This window comes from Abramis brama (genome assembly GCF_963993115.1).
Source record: "Abramis brama genome assembly, chromosome: 13".
In the NCBI taxonomy this organism is placed as follows: domain Eukaryota; kingdom Metazoa; phylum Chordata; class Actinopteri; order Cypriniformes; family Leuciscidae; genus Abramis; species Abramis brama.
The window spans coordinates 23,059,860-23,071,233 of NC_139975.1; the positions used below are offsets into that span (position 1 = coordinate 23,059,860).

General features: G+C 36.2%; 1 protein-coding gene across 1 annotated transcript; it reads left to right on the forward strand.

The window, feature by feature from the left end:
- Positions 1-320: 320 nt before the first annotated feature.
- slc25a48 (solute carrier family 25 member 48) lies at positions 321-8,334 on the forward strand. The gene is made up of 7 exons (XM_084132335.1): positions 321-538; positions 1,383-1,426; positions 1,640-1,711; positions 2,776-3,028; positions 4,213-4,488; positions 5,682-5,815; positions 7,619-8,334. The coding sequence occupies exons 1-7, from the start codon at positions 493-495 to the stop codon at positions 7,721-7,723; spliced, it is 930 nt and encodes a 309-aa protein (XP_083988461.1). The 5' UTR covers positions 321-492; the 3' UTR covers positions 7,724-8,334.
- Positions 8,335-11,374: the final 3,040 nt, after the last annotated feature.

Consider the following 11,374-nt stretch of genomic DNA (forward strand, 5'->3'; position numbering starts at 1 on the left):
GGCCAATGGGAGAGTAAATGATTGTCAAGATTATCATTTAGATACAAATTAAGCATTATTTTCAAGAGAACGTTTGTGGTTTGTGAAAAACATATTGGTTTCGTTTTATTTTATGTGAGCATGGACAGCACCACATTCCAGGCATTCCTCAATCTATAGAGGAACTCCGAAGCTCCGTAAAGAGTCACATGATTCACGCACTTTACCCATTATATTACACAATAGTGAGAAATATGTTTGCAGCAAATTGTTTTAATCAAGTCGTTATGGGTGTTGGTGGACAAATCTATTTTTGTATGCCTGCAACGCCCACATACACTCCCTCCTCGCCGATTTAAATGTCTGGATGAGACTGAACTAACTTACCTTTGCCTTTATCGATCTGACGTATACTGTTAGATGAAGTTTACAGATGTTTAGCGTCAACATTTAAACCGTATCAACGCCGACTCTTATGTGGAAATCTCCAGTGAAGATTCAGTCTGTTGTACAATGACAGTCTTTCATCTGGATGATTTTGTAGCAGGATGGATTGGAGGTGAGTTTTATTTGTTTTGCATTTAGTAAAAAGCTTTGTATGTTTAACATTGCAAACAAACCCAACCCGTATACATTTTCGGAGAGCAATAGCGCGATTTAACAGCTTGTATGCGTCTTTAGTGAATAGTTTATACTTTTTTTCGTGAAGTAGCCTAGTTAATCTATTACAAACATATTTGTAAGTTTCAATTAAACTACCACTTTTAGCTGTTTAAGAAGCATATTATCAGCATTTTTAGAATGTTTTTTCAAGTAGGTCCTACCGCAAAAATGGTAAACCTGTCAATTAAAAAGTAGAAAAACAAGTTTGATTGAGAGATGGCAAGAAGCCGCGTGAGGGGCGTCGTTGAGTCGTTGTTTATGTTTATTAGTTATGTGTTGTTTCTGTTGTTAAGTCTTAAATTAATATACATCCATGTCTATTTTAACGAAATGTGTCACTTGTAGGCTACGAAACCATTTCAGTAAAGTGTTACAAATCTTTGCTCCATCAGACAAAATATCTAACTATTTTTCGCGCTCTTGCAAACAACGCAGATTTCGTTGGCACAATTTTTTTGCAAATTGGTCTACATTTCTCAGCCTTAAACGATTTTTGGTGGAAAAACGGGTTTTGGTTCTCCATTCAAAGGAAGAGTCTGTTCTGTAAAGCCCTATTGTGCATGCCCTGCCCATCCACCATGAAATGTTCAAAACAATGCAACTTGTTCATGAAAACGGACACTGTGTTCTGCAAGAAGAGCCTCCTACAAAGCTATGCAAAACATCTATCATTATAATTGTCTTTGTACAGTTCAGTTTTGACATTTTGAAGCCAAGGTATGTCACTGTTTTTGTTGCAGGAGCATCCAGTGTAATTGTAGGACATCCGCTTGACACAGTCAAGGTAAGGTTTGTGATTTGTTTTGTACAAATGTAAGATGGAATAAGATATGTACTTATTATATATTTATAAATAGTTAATAGGTTTTACACTCCAAGTGACTTCATAAGGCATTATTTTTCTGTTTTTATCCACTGGGCAGGTATAACATTTTTTGGTTAGGAATGAAGTCAACCCAGGAAATAATGAGAAAAATTCATTTGTGCTCTTTTACAGACTCGTTTACAAGCTGGCAATGGATACAAGAATACTCTCCACTGTATTGTATCCATCTACAAAAAGGAAAATGTAAGACTTTACATATTTATAGACTAAATTAAATAAAAAATAACTGAAAAGCATTTTTTTTTTTATAACCGTATCACAATTACTCCAAAAGGGCAGACAGCCTTGTATTTATTGAGCCATTTCTGTTTTGCTATACCTTTACAGCTATTTAGAGCTATAACCTCTGGCTCTTTAACTTTATAACATATATAAAAAAACTTATTTACAGAATGAAAAGATGGCTATTACAGCATGGTATCAGGAAAGTTAGCCATTGTTCAGAGATTGACACTCAGCCTATATGAATAAATTGGAGTTACAGTAATTTAGGTTTATTTAATTTAGAATTTTATTTACTTAAGATAATTTATATTAGTCATTTATAGTTTTTTCATCCTGTTCTCAAATGTTGTTAATATCATACTACGGTAGTCAACTTTTAAAGTGGATCAAAACCTTTCATCAAAGTTATACATGAATTTTGAACAATACCCATTCTTGTCTTAGGACAACTTTGATTAACTTTTTTGATCCACTTCAAATGTTGACTACTGTAATTTCTACCAAAGACCATGTCACTTCCTAGAGGATTATTGAAAACAAAATAAATGCCAATAATGCCAAAGAAAATATTGGTAAATATTGAAAAATTGGAAAAAAAGGAAAAAAAAGACATCTGAAATATTTCCTAATAAATTCCCAGTTGTTCATGTAAAATGTTGCAGCATCTTGGGATATAAATGGCAACATCTCAAACAGAAGTAGTAAAATAATTAAAAAACACCCTATTTTTACATAATTCTGTATAATATATTAAGACGTATAGGATTGACCAAAGTCACCAATAAATATCACAGAGCATATGACAACATTTGTGTAAGTGGGCCCCCTCATCCCCCAAGCCCAATGAGTAGGCTATACTCTCAATCACAGGGCCTGGGTCTATGTTCCCAGTTGTCCCCAGGATGGACTGCATATAAAAAAAAAAATTACCCCATTTATGGTATGAACAGACTTTTCCTTTACTTAGAAGCAAAAGTAGACAACTCATGACAAAGATATCTGTCTCTTTTGTGTTGTCTCAGGTTACAGGGTTTTTCAAAGGCCTGTCCTTTCCACTGGCTAGCATCACCCTCTATAACTCAGTGGTGTTCGGTGTCTTCAGCAACACACAACGCCTCATTAGCAGATATCGTTACGGTGACAGTAGACACCCTTGCAGCATGCTTGACTTGACTGTAGCGAGCATGTTAACCGGTCTGGTTTCGGTGGGGGTGGGTGCCCCTGTTGACCTTGTCAAAATTAGACTGCAGATGCAAGCCCAACCTGTTCTTGCAGGTAAGTTGGAGTCTTGACATTTTAGCACCCTGGAGCTATGATGGAGTAGAACTGAACCTATTCATGTTAACCCTTTCATGCATGATTTATGATAACCAAAGTCAGTATGTGATTGTATTGCTCTTAAGGCATGAAAAACAGGATTTGAACTTTTTTTTTACACATATTTTAGATGTGATTTAGATGACATAGTTTACATAAGATTTTCAGATGAAGATGAACTGAAGAGATACTGTATTAAACAATACAGTAATAGCACCGTAATACTGTGTGTATTTAACAAACCAATTAATAAAATTATATAAAATCATGTGAAAACTATAAAATATATACAAAAAATATAATACAGACTCAATTATTGCAAATGCACTTGAGTTTGTTCTTGAGTTTGCAATTCACGTGTATTTGATATCAGAACATGAGGATGTGATTCCACCAAAGACTTCTACAACCGGTGAAGGTTCAACTCTGTGGAAACCCAACTCAGACTATGTAGATAATGCCCGTTACAAGTAAAGTGCATTATAAAATCAGATTACTTTTTTGATGTAACGAGTAAAGTAACGCATTAAAAGTCATGTGCATTACATAATCAGAATAATTTTTTGATGTAACTGCAAATTACTATCTAATAACACAAATATCTACAGCCAAAAATGTTACTGCAGATGAAGACAACATTCACAGTAATAGTATGAACTGTAGCTGAGATATAGCTAGTGATGCATGATGTCCAATTTAGTGGACATGACTAATCAGAATTTCCTCCCAATCTAAAATCAATACTTGGAAAATAGATGTCCTTAGATGTTAAAAAAAAATCCCTGCAAGAGTCTTCTAGAATAGAAGGAATGGATGGATATTCCAGTGCAACTTGACATTTCTGACTGGCCATTGGCAATCTTGGTTTGGAGAAAACAAAAATTCCACATATAAGGCTTGCCACTTGGTGGCATTGTAGTGGTTGATGTGCAACTATGCCATCAAAACCCATGCATACGTAAATAAATGGCTTTTTAATTAGATGCCCACTGTAGTGACCTCTATGCAAGAAAGGGTTAAAGGAAACAATCCTATGTAATGATTACTGAAAGCTAATCATTTCCAAGGAAACGAACAATTGTGAAAAAACATGTCTATGAAAAGACACAGTATTGCTCACGTGCTGTTTTGTGTGTTTTCAGAGAACTTTAACATTGCTGGGAATGGGAGTGTCCCTCTTCGGTCAATGGGAATTCAGTCCCAGTCTATGTACAGAGGGCCGCTGCACTGCATTAGTTCTGTCCTGGAGAACGAGGGCATTCAAGGGCTCTACCGAGGAGCGGGCGCCATGATATTGCGGGATATACCTGGTTACACCCTGTACTTCATACCGTACGCATTATTCTGTAACTGGCTGAATCCTGATGGCAATGGCACCCCTAATCCCTGCAGCATATGGCTAGCAGGAGGTTTAGCAGGTAAATGAGACATGAGAGCTGTTCCAAAACCTAGTAGCTGTTATACTGAGTGGAACCTAATAAGTGACTGATTTGAAACCCTCTCAAATGCACGTGCTCGCAGTCGATTTCAATAGAATTTGATGTTAACATGTCCAACAATAGTCCACTTGAAATATATTGCACTTTTGATTTATGAATTATATTATATAATGAATTATATATATAATAATTTTCTTGTTTGGATTGTGGATTTTTTTTGGATTGCCTTCTCTGCAAAAGATACATGTAATGCTGCCAAACCAGTTCAGAGCAAATCCCACTCTCCAGCCAATTTCACTGGTGAATGTTAGGGTGTAGGGTAGGGTTAGGGATTAAATTGTTGTAGCTCTGTGTATGCAATCAGCACTGAGATTGGCATGACCAATGGCGTCTTCAGAATCGGCTGTGGGCGGAGATTGCGCTGAACTGGTTTGGAGAGAAAAAATCATGCCCTTAAAATGTGGTCAAATATTATCTCAGAAAGCATTTTCATACCGTAAAACTTTAAAATGCCCTCTCCAGAGTTAGTTCACTAGGTTTAAGAGAGCTATTCTTTTCTTGCCTGAATGTGATCCTTACTTGCACTCTTATAAATAAAGGTTCTTTCTTTATTGTCAATAATGGTTTCATGAAGATCCTTTAAAATCCATGGTACCTTTCCATTGGAAATAAAACATATTTTTCATGATACAATTTTCATCATACCAAGAAAAAAAAAAGTTTATTTTAAGAACTGGTCACTTAAAGTTTCTTTTGGGAACCCAAAAAGGTTTTTCAATGGCACTGGTGTGAGAAAAAAAAGAACCTTTATTTCTAAGAGCGTAAAGAAACACCAGATGTAGTGTTTTTATGTCTGTTTCAAAAAACACAGCTGTTTTTCAAAATTGTTTTCTCAAGTTCAACAGAGTTAAAAAGATGTGTCAGAACCTCTGTATGACACCAAACTACTTCTCAGCAGTCATGCACAGATTAGCAAGTGTACTGTTGGCGAAGGGGAGTCAGAGGGTGGATTGTTTTGAGATTTATCACTGTACTTCCCATTTAAAATTCCCCTCCTATCGGTAAATGACGGGAAGAGCCTGGTTTAACCTAAATATGAGTCTAGTGGGAGTCAAGCATTTTAAGGATACTCTACATGAGATTTCACTTGTGTTTATGCTGTTGTTCCACAGGATCCATCTCATGGGTCACCGCCACACCTACGGACGTGGTGAAAAGCAGGTTGCAGGCCGATGCCATGCAGCAGAGGAAATACAAGGGCATTATGGATTGCATCATGCAAAGTTACAAGACAGAGGGAATACATGTAAGTTTGTGATGGATGTTACACAATATTTGTTTAAGTAAGGTTGAAAACAAAGTTTTAATGTAGCAGCTGCATAGCTGCTAAACAGTTACAAAAGGAAGTAAACAAGTACACTGTCAAACTCGTTTGGTCAGCCTAAAAAAATGTGGTTACATCCAAATAAGATTGTTTTATTTGAGTCAGTTATCTTTAAAGTGCCCCTGTTATGCTTTTTTTGAATATTATCTTCCATGTAGTGTGTAATATAGCTGAATGTAAAAGGCCTGCAAAGATCAAAGTGCACGATAAATGGAGTTATTGTCTCATAAAAGAAAGAATCGATTCTGAGTTGCCGAAACGAGTCGTCAGCAATTCCAGTCTCAGTACATACCCATGTAACAATGTAACAAATTTGCACAATGCCAGCCTATGGTCTTCATTTGCTTCCTGCGAACGGCATCTACTTTGACCCTCAAACACTGTAGTAGTAGGTGAGGCCTGGAATTTGAGCTGAAATTCAGATATGGTAATAGGCGTTTCATTTACGACATGCACTGTAAGCGTTAGACCAGTGGTTCCCAAACTTCTTTCCAGGAGATCCCTATTTTAACATTCAAAATCTTTAACGACGAGCTTGGTGACCCCTAGTAAATCTTTTGCGGCCCCCAGGGCAACCAATCACAACAGACTGGGCCATGTGACCAATCAGAGCAGAGTAGACTAATCACAACAGACTGGGCCATCTGACCAATCACAGCAGAGTAGACCAATCACAACAGACTGGGCCATCTGACCAATTAGAGCAGAGTAGACCAATCATAACAGACTGGGCCATCTGACCAATCACAGCAGAGTAGATCAATCACAACAGACTGGGCCACCAATCAGAGCAGAATACTTACACCATGGCTGAATACAAAATTGCCCCCTAAACCCTCATTCACTATTCCCTATGTTAGTCAACTAATACTGTTCACTTGAATGAGTGAATGAAAACGAGTGAGCGAATTCGGACAGCCGTTGAGTGTACATCGTCTGTCCACACTCGTTATTGCGGAGCAATGTGGGATTGAATGAGTGCACTCAATAACAAGACAGCACTATGGTTTCGGACACCACAAATGGCTGTCCCCTCAAATAATGCCATATTTGAGGGTATAGGGGACGATTTCGGATTCAGCACGTGTCTACAACTGACGTGACCGTTGACGTGTCGCATCACGCCACTCTGCAACAGCTAGAAACTGTCCACACTGGACACGACAAAGCGACCTTTGCAAATCCATTAGTCCTTCCTATGAGAAGTATCGCAAGTGTTGGGGATTTGTCGTGTCGCTCCACATCCAGTGTAGACAGTATCACTAATGGTACTATTGTCTTTTGTTGCGTCACATCGTACCACTCTCGTCCGGTTTAGACACAGAGTTAGAAAGGAGGGATTTAAAGAGACTAAATTAATATTTTCAGACTTTTTGAGAAATGAGGTGATGTGCAATGTATATATTATGAAAATAATTTGGGTGCATGTAAATGTATTGTAGGAGACCTCCAAAACAAAATTAGGAACCTTTAAAAATAGCAAAATAGGGGCACTTTAAAATAAGGGAGTCATTCAAATATGCACTATATTACACCAGTAAGTTATATACAATATATTACACTACTGAAGTAATTTATATGTCAGACCAAATAAAATAGGTCACGGGCACACATGAAGTTAATTGCTGTTTATGTTTAAACATGCTGATTCAGAGTTTAATGAATTATATGAAATATAATACTGATGCTTTTGTTTTTTCATTTGATTGTCAATGTCCAATGCAGGTTTTCTTTCGTGGGGCGACCGTGAATGCTATCAGAGGATTTCCAATGTGTGCAACCATGTTTCTTGGTTACGAGCTTTCCCTCCAATTTTTCCGCAGTTTCTAACACAGACTGAAGCTGAAACAAGCTAACGCACAATATGTGCTCTCAGAAATTATTTTATAGGATTTGTGATTTTAATGGCATGTAGACTTACATATGGCATTTATGTGAGTTCATTGTTGATACAATGAAGAGTATCAGGGAATCTGTGTTTCTTATATTAAGAAAATAGTGAACAATTTTGAACATATTTGGTTTGCTGAGATATTTTAATATATGATTATATTTTTAGATAATTTCAGTGGGCTTTCAGTGTGGAGTGCCTTTAGGTTTATCTGCTAATGCAATAATATGCAAATGGAAACAAATTATATAGTGAACCTGTAATATAAAGTGTTTGCATGCTTGTTTGTATGAATCACCTTCAAATGTATTTTACTTGATGTAAATAGAAATTTTTATTTTTTTAGAATAAGTTTGCTCTCAGCTGTGGTATGTCGGAAAATGCTCATATGAAAACATTGTCATGGGTCCTTGAAAATACTTTTAATGCTTTTTTACACAACCTCCACTATCCTCTCATCATTTAATTATTATGGAAAGGGGAATATAAGGTCAAGGAAATATATGTAAAAGTAATATAAATATAATATATAAAGTGTCCTTTGAATAAATCGTGAATGATTTTGGTGTTATTTCTGATTCTCTAGGTGGCGCTGTTTCATTATGTCAGAAATATAAAGACAAAACATTTCCACCAGATGGTGTCACTGTATCTAAAACAAACCTGCCATAGCAACGTTTTCTAATAAGCATTGATGAGGGGTCATCAGTATGTCTGAGTAATTACAAACCTTATTCAGAAACAAAATGATTTCCTCTGAAAACACGCTGCAACCCGACCTTCTGAGCACAGTCCCAGATCTCTCGTATATGCAGTAATAGCGGTCTCCTTTTATGTAGAGGCAGTGGAGTGATAGATGAGGTTTAAGTGAAAACAGCTGAGGACACAGGCAGCGTTTAAAGCACCAGCCAGCATTGTCACTGTCAACCTCACTGCCGCTGAATGGCCTCTGCCAAACTCCACCACCACCACTGAAAACTGACGCTGCTTTTCCCTAGCCACAAGCAAAACACCATAAGTCCAAGTCAATTAAGCCATATAGATGCTGCCAAAAACCCTTTTAGTCGTGCTTCAGAAATCATATGCTATAGACTACATTAATAAACCACAAATGCCATTCTGTTTGTGTATTATGTCTCTATTTTAAATCCATCCATGTTCATCTAACGCTCATTGCTTTAGCTGTGCACACACTAAAAAAGAAAAGTAAAGTTTAATGTACCAAAAGTAATATTTAAATGTTATATTCTGAGAATAAAAAATAAAAAAAATAGATGGAATAATGATAACACCTGCAATTAAAAACGATGACTCAGATGTGGGGGCTCCGTATGCAGCAGAGGTTTGATCTATTTTTGTTGTTCGTCTTATTAACTTATTCGCGTGCATGAATATTGACAACTTGAAACAGCCTAATGATGATGGATGACCTGCTCATCACAATCAGCTGCATAATGCCTGTTCTTTTTCCAGGCTTTTGTACAAATAGATGATGTGTGTGCTTGAGATATCAGACCATCATGTAATAAAAATATGATTTATATATAGTGAGCTGAGCACACAAAGTAAAGCAATATGTTGCATGTTTTTTGCAGGTTCCCAGGTACTACTACTACTAATAATTATTATTATTATTTAAACACCCCAACAACCACCCAGCTACTGCCAAACATTGAAAGTGTATCTATTATGGGAATTACTATCATCATGTTGTACAGTTCAAAAGTATTGAAAGTATGCTAATAAGTTACTAACACAGAATGAAAAAGACTCACCATGTGACATGGTGTTGTTGGTGGCCGAATGCACACGACATTAATCTGTCCAAAACCTTCAGTATGGATTTTATCTTTAAAGTGTCCCTCATGGCTCCCTCAGTGACATATTAGGGTTATGATTTAATTGTGGCTCCCATTACAGCTACCTAAACTTCATTGTTCTCTTGTTCACAGACGTGATGTCATAAAGCCAGTTTTTAATGGAGCAGATCTCTGAAATCAGACCCCATATGGCTGGTGCATGTTCTGCTTTGTTTGAACTGATTGTGTTACTCAGTGTAGCCTGAGCACCTGTCAGTAATATTTGTTCAGGTCTATGTCCAGGAGGTAATGAGGGATCAGTAATCAACTGTACACAGCGCTTTCACAACCAGATCCTGCTGACCTTCAGAAAGGAAAAACACTATGTCTAAAATAGCTGAATGCACATAATACCACACTGCTGACAGATAGTGTCACTGAACATTATTCTTTATTATTTGTATTGTTAATATATTCAACACCGTTTCAGCACCTTTGTTGCACCTTTAAAAAAATGTTTTTTGTCTTAAAGGCTGTTAAGCTTTTTAAAGTCAGATACATAAAAATGCAGATTGATCTAATTTGATACCGAAAAGTAACACTGGTTGCCCCTTGGCTATTGGCCATACTTCTTAAGACACAATCTTAACATAATGGATATGCATATATATATATATATATATATATATATATATATATATATATATATATATATATATATATATATATATATATATATATATATATCAAGGGCATGCCATACACCCACAACAAAACTATTTGTATGGCTTATAATGGTCTAAAACCAAGCTGGGATTAAAGGTTCTCTCTCGAACATACCTTCACTTCACTTTTCCTTTTCTTCATTTTACCTTATATCTCTGTATCTCCCTTGCGTGTGTACTTTTTTTGTTTGTTTCTTGTAGCCTACCTGTCACTTCTTCACCAGTTCAGGAGGCCTACTGAGAACTGTCTCCACCTTGTTGCAAAAAAACTAAATAAAAAATGTTTGCATCGAATCTAAATTTATCAAAGTATTAATATATGTGTTGATGGATAACTTTTTGTGTTATCTGCCCAAGCTCCCTCCCTATAAATCGATGTCCTTTTGCAGGCTAGCTGCTACAGTATTTTGATTGAAGAAAGGAATGGATAGAAGTTCTACTGCTAACATTTGCTAGCAGTTTGTTTACTACTTCGCTAAGTTTAATACTTCGCTAATTACAAATGAAACTGACCTGCACTTGAAGCCCTGAACTGCTCAGTAATTTTGTCATATTTTGTCATACTTCTTGAAGACATTTTCCTTTCTTCTCCATCTCACAACTTCATCTCCGACGCCCTCGCATTTTTTTCGAAACCGTTTTGATAGCGTGGAGCCGAATAGTTGTCACTAACAAATCGATTTATTAATTCGGAAATAAATCACTTAGGTAAAATAGGCAGGCACAAATATAATATAAAATATAATAATAATAATAATAAATAATAAAAACAAATAAATAAAATAAAAACAGTGCAACGGCAACAAATTCAAATTTTATTCAGCAGATAAGATTTAAGTCATTATTCAGCATACAATTTTCCAACCACCAAAGCAATGGAATTTCATTTGCATTTACATTCAGATTTTTACAATGCTGCAATTTAACTTTTAAATAATATTGAATCATGTCTCGAACAACACAAATTGTTATTTGGCGCGGTGAGCTAAATTCTTATTAGCACATTTTAAACAAAAGACTAAAGTTTGATTTTGATATCCAGCTACCTACAATTGGAAGATATTAA

What these genes read in the sequence shown, in the direction of transcription:
- slc25a48 (XM_084132335.1), top strand. Translation starts at nt 493, where the DNA reads ATGACAGTCTTTCATCTGGATGATTTTGTAGCAGGATGGATTGGAG. An exon ending in CCATCTACAAAAAGGAAAAT is followed by an intron (nt 1,712 to 2,775) that starts GTAAGACTTTAC and finishes GTGTTGTCTCAG; the next exon opens with GTTACAGGGTTTTTCAAAGG. An exon ending in GCTAGCAGGAGGTTTAGCAG is followed by an intron (nt 4,489 to 5,681) that starts GTAAATGAGACA and finishes GTTGTTCCACAG; the next exon opens with GATCCATCTCATGGGTCACC.